Raw genomic sequence first — 14,180 nt, 5'->3', positions numbered from 1 at the left:
TGCTAAAAATTGATCACACTTAAAACTTCTTTTCTCCAAACAAGAAATATTTTCAAATGGAAGTATAACCAAACTCAACAAATATTGAATCTACCTTCATATATTTCCGACGTGTTACTCATTGGCGATGTAGTTCTGGAGAAGGAGAATAAAAAGTTGATGAAGGCGATGGTGGCCAGTGGAGTAGTGACGAAGAAAAAGTTTATTTAATTTTAAGTCCTTCAATTTAGTCATCTCATATATGGGCGGGCATAAGAAATTTCAGCGCCTATGCTATGGAGGCCCAAAACAGACAGGTAAATTGGATTGGTAACGGAGGAACTTGAGCGATCGCCGATTTTCACTTTCCAGTTGACGATTTGTTAATCATCCCACCAACCCCACTCCACTCCTAGCAAATACTAATTAAAACCAAACACTCTTCAAACTCTCTCTCTCTCTCTCTCTTTCTACTCCAATGGACTCAATTTTTTCGGTATAGATCTCTCTCTTTCTCTATTCTTAATTTTCTCTTTCTATTTGAACAAAAACCCTTTCACATTTCTTCTGATTGTTCAATTTTATTTCAGTTGGCATCTTCGGATTTTGTTCAAATAAACAGTAAAGAAGGAATGGGTAGAAATTCGACTCTAATTTGTGCTCCATTGATGGGCAAAACCGTCGATGATATGTTAATCGAAATGGGTAAGGCAAAACAAACTGGAGCAGATATTGTTGAGATCAGATTAGATTATCTATCAAACTTCAACCCCCACCAAGATCTCCAAACTCTCATTCAAAACTGTAGTTTGCTCAATTTGATTACTTACAGGTATTATACAACTATCAAGAAATTTGGGTTTTTTTCAATTTGATTACTGATGAAGTTTAGATGTGTTAATATAGTAGTTGTGTTTATCAGAAGGTTAGATAGATAGATAGACCCCAGGTGCACGTACCCTAGGATTGTGAGAAGTTAGTGAGTTCCTAACTCTAAATTCGTTACTCACTTAGTAAAGTTAGCTCCTTTTTGTTTATCCTTCCACCTGAATTGTTCATTCTGTCACATTTTTCAAGAATCATCTCTTACTTGTCTATAACTTTGTCGAATTGAGAGCATTGTCTTCAGAATAATGTTTCCAAAACTTTATTTTGTATATTGTTTGAAGGCCAAAATGGGAAGGTGGGGAGTATGAAGGTGATGAAAATGTTCGGTTTGATGCACTCCGATTGGCAATGGAATTAGGAGCTGATTATATTGATATTGAGCTTAAGGTTGGTTTTACTCTTAATCAATATAGAATCCCATTTCGTCATTGATATTGATTTCTTTGATGAATTAGTCTCATGCTAAATTTGCAATAAGAATATTCAAGTAAGTTTTTGAGACGTTTTCCTTGTTATTGTGTGAAGGTTGCCCAAGAATTTATTAATTCTATTGATGGAAAAAAGCCTGAAAACTGCAAAATAATTGTCTCCTCGCACAACTATCAATTTACTCCTTCTGTTGAGGAAATAGGCAATCTAGTCGTAAGAATACAAGCTACGGGTGCTGACATAGTAAAGATTGCGACAACTGCTTTGGACGTCACAGATGTTGCACGTATGTTTCAAATAATTGTGCATTCCCAAGTAAGCCATGTACATCCCGTTTCCTCTATGAGAATGGAATTTTCTCAAGATTCTTGTTTTTAACTTGTGATGAAAAGCTTCAAATATTATTCTGTCATTATTGTATCTATCTCCTTCAATATCTCACACATCTGGGGCTCGCGTTATATATCTAAATTTCAGGTTCCAATAATAGGATTAGTCATGACAGAGAGAGGTTTGATCTCACGAGTACTCTGCCCAAAATTTGGCGGATATCTCACTTTTGGTACGCTTGAAGAGGGAATAGTATCAGCTCCTGGGCAACCAACATTGAAAGATCTGTTCGATAAATACAATATCAGAAACATTGGGCCTGATACAAAAGTATTTGGACTTATAGGGAAACCAGTTGGCCACAGTAAAGGACCTTTATTGTTCAATAGAGCATTTAAGTCAGTTGGTTTCAATGGAGTTTACGTGCCTTTCTTGGTGGATGATGTTGCAAAATTCTTGACTACTTATGCTTCTGCTGATTTTGCAGGATTCAGGTCGGTAATTTTTCTGAGAACGTACACAAAAAATAATTTGCATTTTCATCCTATAATTGACGATTACTAGTTGCAAACTGAATAGCTTTTTCCTAGTCCAAATAAATAGGAGGTTCTTTTTCTAATAGTAGATTAACGTAATTCTTTGAAATGTAGTTGTACGATTCCTCACAAGGAGGACGCACTCAAGTGTTGTGATGAAGTTGATCCGATTGCCAAGGTAATTCGTGCCTTCATCTTGTAAGTTTCACTTGTCATATCTCCATTTTGAGTACTAAGTCAATGTTTTAGCTCGTAAAATTCCTGACTTATTCAATCTTGCAGAGGATTTGTTCTTAACATTATTAGTTGTCGTTTCTGATCCGATCATTCCCTTAATCAAATCATTGCAGTCTATAGGAGCTGTTAATACCATTATCAGGAGACCAAGTGATGGGAAGTTAATTGGTTACAATACTGACTATATTGGTGCTATTTCTGCCATCGAGGATGGATTAAGAGGTATTTCACACTTTCTACAAGTTCAATGGAACTTCGGTTAGATTTTGTTGCTTAAAGTTTGTTTTTTTGTAACATATGTGTTTCTTTTCAGCTTCAGATGACGTCCACCAAGCAACTGGTTCACCATTAGATGGTAAATTATTTGTAGTCATTGGAGCAGGTGGCGCTGGTAAGGCACTTGCTTATGGCGCAAAAGAAAAGGGTGCGAGAGTTGTTATAGCGAACCGAACATATGGTAAGAGTCCAGATTGATTTTTCGTCGTATCACTCTTTTATTGAGTTTTCAATATATTGGTTTGGATGCATGTTATTAAATTTCGAAATATTTTTCCTGAAAGTCATAACATTTCGAGTTTCCTACGAAAAAGACAGGAAACTTAACGTTGAGTTACCATTTTATCTTATGTGGATCGGGACATTCATTATTTTACTGGATTGCTTAGTTTGTCTGAAGTAAGAGAAACTTTTGGCAGAAAATTGAAAATATGCGTTCTTTTATAACTAGAACTGTTGAAAAACATTACTTCGATTTTTTGTGGGAGTAATCTACAAGACGAGAAAAAGGGGAAATTTGTGGCAGACAATTTTGGTCGTGAGTCTATATTGGAGATTAATGTTGTCATAATCGTCCAACGTGTTATCTGACCAGCTTATGCTTAGTTTTAAGTGTTTGATTGTTCCACTAGATTGAGCTATATTGAGCCGTTGACTACCAATCGCACTCGTTCTTAAACAAGCCTCTTATAAAACTCGCACCCATCTTCATTTCTACCCACCCTACTAACAGTTTAAAATTGGTAAGATGCTTACTAGCATTTGCTAGCATTCCACCAATTTTGTTAATATCTCCACAATTTGCACAAAATTTCCATCATTTCTCATGAACTTTAAATCACTTCGGTACTAACCAATATCTTTCCACAAAGTGAAGTGACCTTGTTTTTCGAACCTGACCAAATCGACAAAGCTAAATTATTGCCTTGCTTAGTTGCTTGTATGTGTCTCAGATTTCTATGTTAAAGTTGGAAATTTTTTAGAAATGAGGCTATTAAGAGACAAAAAGTCATCAATTGGTCAACTTGCTTTCTTGTGCTAGTGCTAGTTGAATGATAATTCTTCGTGTTCTTTTATCTTTAAGATCGTGCTAGGGAACTTGCAAACTTGGTTGGAGGAGAAGCAGTTACCCTATCTGAATTAGAAGGCTTCTGCCCGGAGAACGGAATGATTCTTGCAAATACAACGTCTATCGGAATGCAACCCAAGATTGACGAGACACCCATACCTAAGGTTTCACTCTTACACCCATACCATTAAAAATATCATTCATATAAAAAGATGTGGGAGTTCAGGATTCAAGGATTAGGGTTCAGGGTTTTAGGGCTTTCCAATTTGATTTTGAATGATTATCCAGAGTGCTTGTCTTTGTGCAGCATGCATTAAGTGCTTACGCGTTGGTTTTTGACGCCGTTTACACTCCAAAGGTGACAAGACTCTTGCGTGAAGCAGAAGAGTCTGGAGCCACTGTTGTTTCTGGGATGGAGATGTTCATTAGGCAGGCATTAGCTCAGTACGAAAAGTTCACCGACACACCACGTAAGTTTAAAACTACAAAATCTTTTTTGTCTTTTGCCCTTTCTTACTGTTCAATCCACCCTTATGTTTAACTGTCTTTCTGCAGCACCAAATGAACTTTTTAGGGAAATCATGTCTTACTACTAAGGAGTTTGATTTGCTCGTTATGCATCCTCACGGCCGACTCAATCTTTCGGATTTATATTGATTGATTCGAGTTTTTCAATCAAGAACTAGATTGATATCTTCTGTTGTATTATGTGATCTATTATATATAACAAACATGTGTATTTTTACCAATTATTTATTAGTAATTACATTTTGGGTAGATTACCCAATTAGGGAGTCTGTAACTGAAACTATTTTGAGCATTCAATCCATGAAATGAATTATGCAAATAAAGAAACCAGAAAAAACTGCAGCTTCTGATATACCAAGAGTTTCACAATTAACCAACACCATAAAATGATCTTCACATAGCTACCCCAAGGATACAAGTACAGGGCAGTTGGGCTCGTAATCGGCTCAAGGCTTTGAGGTAGCCTAGACGAGTTCGGGTAACTCAGCTGGAGCCAGCCCTTTCCCTCTATTTCTATCTCGTTCCATGTAAGATATGTTATATTTACGTGTATATGTCACTGAGGTGAGTTTTCACCCAGTGACTTGGCTGGCTCAAGACTAGGGCTCGGTTGACTTGGTTGAGTTGCCAGCCGAACCACTTAAACTCTGATTCTGTTAAGTTTCATACCGTTATTAACGAACTACATATTGTTGCTTGACCAAAAGCATGTCGGCTCAAGAATAAGGCTCTGTCGACTTTGGTCCGAGTTTCCAGCCCAACTACTTAGACTCTGATTCTGTTAAGTTTCATATCGTTAGTAACGAACTCCACATTGTTGCTTGACCAAAAGCGATTGCCATGTTGTCCTTTAACCTGTTCCGTGTTCGTTTTATAAAGATCAAACCCTTGGTAACCTCACTAGAAGTAGATAACAATATGATCATCAGTGGAGCCACACTACAATTTTTTCATAACAAATTTATATTATTTCATAACAAATTTATATTTAGTGAGTTCAAAAGAAGCTAAATTCTTCTTTCTCTTTGAATAGGGTAGAGTGGAAAAACTATTCAACTATTAAACCTAACTAAAATAGAGAACTCGATCTTAAATAGCCTCAAAATTAGAGTGATTAAACTCTAAAGGTCTGTGCCACTAAACTATTTTTAATGAGAAGTTTTAGAGATACCTCCCGTTTTTGTTAAAGGTGCCACGCATTCATGTTAAAAGTGCCCTACCCTCCATTAGACTTGGTATATTTGGTTTGAGTGTTTATGTTTAGAGCGGCAAGTGGATTCGTATGGAATAAAAAGAAGGGAAATTTTAAAAGGCCTCCCCGCTAAAAGCGCCTTTCATTATAACCCATTTGGTTATAGGGCCCCCTCTACAAAAGATCACCTCCTTCATCAATATTTGACCCAACGGCGTTAACCCAAGACCGGTGATGTTGACCACGCCACATCATCATCTTCTCCGGCAGGGTCGCCGGCCGGCGACCTTCAAAATTTTTTATCCTCTCTCTCTAAAAAATAAAAAAAATAAAAAATTTCTCTCTCTAGATCTGGTTCATATGAACCAGATCTAGAAAAAAAAAAAATTTGTTTTTAGAGAGAGAGAGAGAATAAAAAAAAAAAAAAATTTGAAGGTCGCCGGCCGGAAGTTTGGCCGGCCGGCGACCCTGCCGGAGAAGATGATGATGTGGCGTGGTCAAATGATGTGGGTGAAATACACCTTTTAAGGGGGTTTTTTTCACCCATTCAAAGAGGGGGCCCTTTAACCAAGCTAAGTCAAAGGTTTTTTACTAAGTCAACGAAACCATGGGGAGGCCTTTTAACAAAAACGGGGAGGCCTTTTAAAATCTCCCTAAAAAGATTTGGTTTCAGTCCGCCGACTTTTAAGTTGTAAACAATGAAAATTACTTGAACCCTTTGAAAACATTTTATAACCAAATTGGCTCGACTCACTAGTTTGAGTAGAAACAATGAACATACCGTTTTTTTTATAAGAATTCGACTACGATCTACGTTAATGGTTACAAGGCATTGATGCATCATGAAGATGTGATAAACACGATAACCGCCTAATTAAACCAAGAATGAAAGAGGCTTAATGCCCGACAACAAAGAGGCCTAAAGCCTGACAAATTATTACATTATTTATAGGGTCCACGGATTTTAGGCCCAAATTAAAATTCAAAAAGAGATTAAAGTCCAATCTTCCAAGAAAATAGGATTTTAATCATTTTCTCTTTTTGAAACATTGTTGATACATAATGTGTTATGTATGACACATATAAAAAAATGAAATAAAGTATGAAACTTTAACAATAAATAACACGTTATTTATGAAACAAAACAAGAATCAATAAACAGAAAAACACTGTAACTTTGACATCTAGAGATTCCAGACTAAATATCCATTATAATTATGATTTGGCTTAAAATCCTATATTAATATTAGGGTAGACTAAATGTTTGTTTGGGTGTAGATTTTTGGACTAAGAACCCAAAAATTACTATTTATAACTTAAATTACATAGGATAAATCTTGATGGCAACTGCTTCTACCGAGACTCGATCCCACGACCTCATAGACTTAAGAAGGGTGTTCAACCGTATCCCAAAGGGTGGTGGACTGAACATACCTCTTTTAGAAATGCAAAATTTTAAGAACTATTTCCTAGCGATGTGTTTATTTTCTAGTGGAGATGTAGATATATTTTCACACAACTTAGTTTATATTGCGTAAAAATTAAACTCCTTCCTACACATATCTACACCTCCACCGAAGAATAAACATATTGGTCAACCATTTTGTATTTGCATAATACGAAAAAAATCGGATATTCAAGAAAACAGGCTTATTACATATTTTTTTTATTACTAAATTTGGACCATACATCCACATATTTTCGTTCTTCTTTCTTTTGAATGTTGACTACAACGGTCATTAGAAAGTCCACCACCCTTTGGTGTAACTGTTGGACACCCCTCTTAAGTCTATGAGGTCGTGAGATTTAGTGATTGAGTCCCGGTGGAAGCATTTGCCATCAAGATTTATCTCATCTAATTTAAGCAATATATAAAGTAAATATGGTAATAAATTTGTCGGACTTTAGGCCTCTTTCATATCGTCGGGGTTTAGACCTCTTTCATTATGGTTTAAATAAGACGGTTATCGTGCTCATCACATCTTCATGATGTATCAATGCCTTGTAACGACTAACGTAGATCATAGTCGATTTCTAAAAAAGTATGGTCATTAGAAAGACATTGATACATCGGTAGGATATGATAAACACGATAACTGTTGAATTACTACTGGTCTAAAATTTAATCCCGGCGAAATTAATGATCTAAATCCCGGCGAAATTAATGACCTAAATCCTAAAGATATTATTCTATATCTACCCAAATTCAATATTCTTAGATTTGCAATTCCTTTTTGGTGACTCTGTGTAACAGAGTAAAAACATATTGTCATATAGTTGCACTGTAAAACAAACCCTCTTTTGTTCCCGCTGCGCTGGTCTTCTCTCTCTTCGTCCCTTGGTCGTCATTTGAGTCTTAAGAGAGAGAGAGAGAGCAGTTTCAATTTCTGTTTCTCTCTCTTCTTGGCGTAAACTAGTAAGTGATTCTCTCTCTCTCTCTGTTACTTTTCTTCATTTCGTTTTTTCAATCCTTATTACTAATAGTATCTCAATTACAACTTTTTTTGTTCTGGAAATTATGATTTCCATATAATCTCTTTCTAGGGTTTTGTGTATAATTCATTAGAGCTAGTCAGTCTATCTATAAAATTCTATATTCCCGCTTGTCTTTCTCGCTTACTCAATGTTTTAGGGTTTAATTGATGCACGATTTCTTAGTATCTGTTTTTAAATTGTAGTGCTGGTGTTCGAATTATGATTTCCATATAATCTCTTTCTAGGATTTCGTATTTTTTTTTTAGATTTCTTAAGAGCTCAGCTACTGTGATTGAAATTCCCGTTTTCCCTCTTATACTTTTTCCATTTGCTCTCGTTTTATGGTTTGTTTGCGTGGAGGATTTCTTAGTTTCTGATTGATTTTAGTGCTGGTGTTCGATTTTATTTGATTACATCGATTTTGGGGTTTTCTTACAGAATTAAGTTAGTTTTGAACTAATTAGGTAAAATTAGGTTACTGTTTTCTTGGGTATGATAAATCTAGGAGATATATTTTTTGTTGAATTGAGGGTGATTGAGTTAGAGGTTCGGTTCAGATTTAGTTCTGTGTGAGATTTGGCGAGAATAATTCTATATGGCTGAAGGGGAAGTTTCTTCACCAAGTTAATTATGTTTAAGATGTTTCCGCTCATAGCTATTTTTTCCGAGTTGGATATTAACAAAATTAATAGGGTACTTGGCCTTTTATTTTCTTCTCTACTTCGAAGTCTAAATCCAAGTTACTGTTGAAGTTCGGATATTTCATTTTCCATTTATGTATGTTGCATGCATTCCTATATCACGTGGTATTTCATGTACTTCTAAGATAACTCTAGGACTTTGTTGTGCAGATTTTGGAATCTTGGATACTCTAACCCTTGAGTTTAAAGCTGCTATTATTTATCAGGTAAATTTCAATTACTTCCACTAGGGCTTCAAAAGTATTTGTTCGTTCCTTTTTCGTGGGTGCCATTTATTTGGGTTGCTTTGTGGATCTTGATTCTCTGTTTCCTTTATCCCATTAACTAATGATATACTTGTAATAAGCTTTTCTTTTCATGGTTATTTTAATTCATACACTGTATTCTATGGCATATAGTCAAGAAGGTGTAAGAATAAAAAGAATACTAACAACAAAACACTGGTGGAAATGAAATTATCTCAAAACTGCATGTTCGTAGGCTTTATCTGTTATCTTAATTTAATTTCTATATATACACAGAAGCTGTGTTTTAAAGCTTAATAGCCTCCAGGTTTCCCATATGAATAGATTGAGTCTTATATCCAACACGCATTGATGAACATGAGGGTGATCTTTATTTGCATGATGAGGATGTCATGGCGCATGTAAATTAACTAACATAAACGCTTCAGGGAACTGATTTGTCTCTTGAAACTATTATTCCACATGTTCAGCAGCCAGAATAACCTCTCTCATCAACTACTTTAATATGGTTTCCTTCCTTTTTAGTTTGAGTAGCGGAATAAGATAACCAAATTTTTAGTTTCATATCTGTCTTTTTGGTTGCTTCGTTTCGATTGCAGATTATTAGGGTTTGTTAGTTGTTAGGACTTAGGAGTCCTATAAGTGTTAGTTTGTAGAAGATATAATCGTCTCACTCGAAAGACTGCTCTACGGTTGGAGCAGAATACAAAGAAAAAAAATCCAGGCTTTTTTTTTCGACTTTGTGTTCAACTGGGAGGTGGCAGTAAGTAGAATGTACTTCCTACGCTCACGGACACAAATTCTTTGTAGATATATCCTTTTAATATTAATTCAAATCTTTTGAGAAAAAAGTCCTTGAAGTCTTAGGATTTGAAATCTAGGCTTTTGGGTGTCTACAATTTGGAAAGGTGGGCTACTTTGATATCCAGTTTGGACTGGTAATTTCTTCAAGTCAAGTCACTTATAAGTATATATTATTCTAGGGGTGCCTTCATTTTATTCTGCATGCATGAGTGATCACGATTCTTCATAACTTTTCTTTGAGAAATCTGTAATAAACATATATTTTTGTATTGATATCAAATAGATCTCTGATTAAATGAAGTTTGGCACTTAGCTAATTACTGTCTTACATGGCATTTAATTGCAGTTTCGGTCATATATCTACGTCAAAAAAGCTATTCGGAAGGGTAATAAGGTAAGCCTCATTTGCGTTATGGCTGTAGAAAAATTTCAAGTAGATTCTGTTTACTTATATAAGTAGCTTCTAATCATTACAAGTGTGCCTCGGTTTTTAAGCCGTACTCTTTCTTGTATGCTCCTGCTTCCTAATTTGATCACTATTGTGTTAATATTTTATCTTTTTGGTCCATAAATAGGATTTTGTTGGAAAGTAATCCGTACGTATTCACATGCTTCTAGTGGGAATGCAGTTGGACTCCATTTTGTTACATCACAAAGATTTTGCAAGGGCATCGTTTTTATTAATTCAACTATTTTTATTTGACCAAAGATGAAGGACAAAAGTTGCATTAGCTGACAGGATTCACATGAGGGAATAAGTGTCGGTGTTCTTCAGTTATAGATTCAATAATGGATTGCAACAAAGAAGAGGCAGTTAGAGCCAAGGAAATAGCCGAGAAGAAGATGGAAATCAAAGATTTCACTGTTGCTCGACGAATTGTCCTCAAGGCTCAACGTCTTTTTCCAGATCTAGAGAACATCTCTCAGATGCAAGCAGTATGTGACGTACACTGTGCTGCAGAGCTAAAGGTTTTGGGGTCTGATAAGGACTGGTATGGTATCCTTCAGGTTGAGCCAACTTCAGATGAGGCATCAATTAAGAAACAATATAGAAAACTTGCTCTCCTTCTTCATCCGGACAAAAACAATTTTCCTGGCGCAGAAGCTGCCTTCAAAATGATTGGGGAGGCACAACGGGTGCTTTCTGACCCAGCAAGGCGGAATATGTATAATTTGAAACGTACTGCCGCCCAAAAGCCAACTTCGCAAAAGCCGTCTCAGCCACAGACGAGTAGAAGCCATTATACCCCTAAACAACACGGAGTACATGTTAATCATGCGAACACTGGTCCAGCACAGTTCACAACTATGAATCCTCACCAGAAGAAGCAGCAACAGCAGCCCCAACCAGGGTTGTCTAATGAAAAACAGACATTCTGGACTGCGTGCCCTTTTTGTAGTATAAGGTACCAATATTACAGAGATATTGTGAATAGAGCTCTACGCTGTCAAAGTTGCACAAAACCCTTTATTGCTTATGATTTGGCTGCTCAAGGTATACCAGCAGGACCTAACAATCAGTCGTTTCCGCAAAAGAAACAGGCATCAAGTAAAGATGGTCAAAAGATTGGCTCACAAAGTACCATGTGGAACTTTTCATCTACTACAGCGCAACAGCAAAATAATGGGAGTACGGAAAAAGTATCACAATCGTTCACAATGACTGGAAGGACTTCTTTTGGTGGTGAGAATGCGACAGCCACAGTGAAACAAGATGTCAATGTGCGCAATGGAGGTGGAACGGTAGGAAAAGAGATCCCCAGGGAGCATAAGCCTTCTACGAATAGGAAACGGAGGAGGAAGTCTGAGGAGGAGGCTAGTGAGAGTTGTGACACTGAAAGTAGCACTGATATCGAAGGTGGTGATCATGTTACAAGATTCTCTTATGGAGATAATCGTCGAAGATCATCTCGGCAAAAGCAGCAGGTTCAATATAAAGAAGGCTTAAGTGACGATGAAGACATTGTGGGCTCCTCAAAGAGAAAACTGAGCGCATCTAATGACACAAAAGAATGGAGTGCAGCATCTATGAAAGGCGATGGTGGTAGAACTGATGAGAAATTTGTTTTTGCTTCTTATTTCAAGGAAGATATGGTGAAGAATGAGAAAAATAGTACAACTCCTCAAGATAGTTTACCAAATGGAAATAAAGAAGCCGACGTGTGCAAGAATAATGGAAAACAAGCAGCTGTAGTGCCTCCCCACAAGGAAGTAGCTGAAGATGCTATTACGTCTAAGCCCAGAGTTCTCGAAGTTCCTGATCCAGATTTCTTTGACTTTGACAGGGTTAAGAAAGAGGAACACTTTGCAGCAGATCAGATCTGGGCGATTTATGACGATTTAGATGGCATGCCTAGATTCTATGCTCGGATCAGGAAAGTGCGGTCGCCTGGTTTCAGTATACAGATCACTTGGTTAGATCCTTTTTCTGATGACCAAGATGAGATTAATTGGATAAATAAAGGCTTGCCTGTTGCATGTGGTAAATTTAAACATGAGCAAACTGACGACGTTGAAGATATTGGTATGTTCTCCCATAAGGTTGACTGGGAAAAAGGCGCCACTAGAGGTTCTTTTTCCATATATCCCAGAAAAGGTGAAATATGGGCTCTGTTTAAAAATTGGGATATAAAATGGAGCTTAGATCCAGATAATCATAGAAATTACGAGTATGAATTTGTAGAAGTATTGTCAGATTATAGCAAGGAATCGGGCATTAGAGTTGCATATTTGATTAAGATCAAAGGGTTTGTTAGCCTCTTCAAGCCGACCACAAACAATGGAATGCGTTTCTTTCAGATACCACCAAACGAAATATTCAGATTTGGTCACAGGGTTCCTTCATTTGTAACGAGTGGTACAGAACGAGAAGGCGTCCCGAAAGGGTATTTTGAACTTGACCCTGCTTCCCTGCCTGGTAAAATAGAAGAGATTCCAGATACCGTTGATTTGGAGGTGGTTGTAGAAAGTATCTATAAAACTAATGTCTCTTCCAAACTTACGGCAGAGATGAACTATTCACCGAAGAAGAGAAAAAACCACCCCGAGGCGAGGAACACCTTGAACGGGGGAGATTCAAAAAGTATAAAAGGGTCTCCTATGTTATCAAATGGTCGGAATAGGAAGCAAGGGGAAGAAAATGTTGGTCATTTTGTAGAGAATATATCCAGTGGTTCAGATGATGTGAAAAATCGTGATGGCTCTAAAGTTAAGGGCAACGGTGCACATCAAAGTTCCCCTTCAACTTCCAATCTGGATCCTTCTGAACTTCTAGAGAGTATATTTTACAACTTTGATAATGACAAGTCTCGAGATAAGTTCCTACCTGGTCAAATATGGGCTTTATACTGTGATTTGGATGCTCTGCCCAAGTTTTATGCTCATATAAGAAGTGTTGAATTTTCTCCAAGTTTCAAGTTGAGAACTACGTGGCTTGAATCGAATGCTTTACCACAGAATGTGATTCAGTGGCATGACAAGGAAATGCCTATATGCTCTGGGACGTTTACAATTGGTGATAGCTGCGACTTCAATCACACTGCTGCTTTTTCTCATCAATTAAGAGGAGTAAGTATTACAAGGAAAAACAAGTTTGACATCTATCCGAGGAAAGGGGAGGTATGGGCTTTATACAAAAACTTCGATCCCAAATTGTCATGTTCTTCCCTGCATAAATGTGAGTACGAGGTTGTTGAAGTCCTTGAAGAGAAAGTTCAGACCATAAAAGTTATGGTGTTGCAAAAGGTTGCTACTTATGAGACTATCTTCAAGGGTGAAAGTAATGGTGGAAAGAATTTTACCATGGAAATACCAAGGGTTGAATTGCTCAAGTTCTCTCATCAAATTCCGGCTTTCAGGCTGACAGGGGAGATCAATGGTAAACTGCGAGGATGTTTCGAGCTAGATCCTAAAGCATTACCACTTTATTTCCTTTCATCTAAATCTAATTGAAGAATCTGTGCCTAATATCTGTGACATGAGTGAAGTTACTCCTGTTCTTTCTGGATATGAACAAAATACTGAGCTTTTGCTCAGTTAGCTGAATGGATCCTCGCTTCAACGAAAGATATTCTGTTCTGCCTAGGCCTGATAATAGACTAAAAGACGTGTTTGGTGTGTGGGTTCATTTCTAAATACCAATCCATGAGAATTTACGCCTGTTGATTCTGATCTGCTCTGTTCGGTATTTCTAATTGATGAGTTGCAGTGGCGTTGTTTAACAAAGGCACGGTGACATCTTGCCCTTCATCCCTGTCGTAGATTGGTGTTAGGCTCTCACCTTGAAGTTCTTTCAACTTCTTACGCCTCTTTAGCTTGTAGTTTTCGGTTCTATTTTCATGACTAGTCTGACTGTACAAGTGATTTAATAGAATCTCAGTAATCATCTCATTTCATGTTGTCAAGAGGAACATCAGTTTTTTTCGCTGATATGTAAATGACATAATGGCGAGTCGGCTCTTCTATACTACATATCAACATTCATTTTTTTTA

At 37.0% G+C, this 14,180-nt stretch overlaps 2 protein-coding genes across 6 annotated transcripts; both read left to right on the top strand.

The window, feature by feature from the left end:
- The first annotated feature begins 64 nt into the window (after positions 1-64).
- On the top strand, positions 65-4,521 carry LOC147534022 (bifunctional 3-dehydroquinate dehydratase/shikimate dehydrogenase, chloroplastic-like). Of its 4 annotated transcripts, none has more exons than XM_086648707.1 (11): positions 65-475; positions 570-811; positions 1,149-1,254; positions 1,393-1,611; positions 1,774-2,120; positions 2,277-2,340; positions 2,513-2,621; positions 2,713-2,856; positions 3,760-3,908; positions 4,052-4,214; positions 4,300-4,521. In XM_086648707.1, exons 1-11 carry the CDS (start codon positions 458-460, stop codon positions 4,338-4,340), a joined length of 1,602 nt encoding a protein of 533 aa, XP_086504833.1. In that variant the 5' UTR covers positions 65-457; the 3' UTR covers positions 4,341-4,521. The 4 variants fall into 4 exon arrangements, with proteins under 4 accessions (XP_086504833.1, XP_086504834.1, XP_086504832.1 ...); XM_086648708.1 differs by having other exon boundaries at positions 265-475; positions 2,719-2,856; XM_086648706.1 differs by having other exon boundaries at positions 265-475; positions 1,393-1,620; positions 2,719-2,856.
- Positions 4,522-7,797: 3,276 nt separating this feature from the next.
- Positions 7,798-14,180, top strand: LOC147534021 (uncharacterized). Of its 2 annotated transcripts, none has more exons than XM_086646165.1 (4): positions 7,798-7,880; positions 8,791-8,846; positions 10,036-10,083; positions 10,265-14,180. In XM_086646165.1, the coding sequence occupies exon 4, from the start codon at positions 10,479-10,481 to the stop codon at positions 13,638-13,640; it is 3,162 nt and encodes a 1,053-aa protein (XP_086502291.1). In that variant the 5' UTR covers positions 7,798-7,880; positions 8,791-8,846; positions 10,036-10,083; positions 10,265-10,478; the 3' UTR covers positions 13,641-14,180. The 2 variants fall into 2 exon arrangements, with proteins under 2 accessions (XP_086502291.1, XP_086502292.1); XM_086646166.1 differs by having other exon boundaries at positions 8,791-9,000; positions 9,193-10,083.

The sequence above is a fragment of the Eschscholzia californica genome, unplaced genomic scaffold, assembly GCF_041429995.1.
Source record: "Eschscholzia californica isolate CP2 unplaced genomic scaffold, dmEscCali1.0.p SCAF_6, whole genome shotgun sequence".
Lineage (NCBI taxonomy): Eukaryota > Viridiplantae > Streptophyta > Magnoliopsida > Ranunculales > Papaveraceae > Eschscholzia > Eschscholzia californica.
Note: the sequence above shows the minus strand (reverse complement) of the source record. Positions and strands in the feature narration are given on the sequence as shown.

Excerpts from the sequence above, each read along its gene's own strand:
- LOC147534021 (XM_086646165.1), top strand. The coding sequence starts at position 10,479 with ATGGATTGCAACAAAGAAGAGGCAGTTAGAGCCAAGGAAATAGCCGAG.
- LOC147534022 (XM_086648705.1), top strand. Across the intron at positions 2,121-2,276 it reads GCTGATTTTGCAGGATTCAG|TTGTACGATTCCTCACAAGG; the intron begins GTCGGTAATTTT and ends TTTGAAATGTAG. Across the intron at positions 4,215-4,299 it reads AAAGTTCACCGACACACCAC|CACCAAATGAACTTTTTAGG; the intron begins GTAAGTTTAAAA and ends GTCTTTCTGCAG.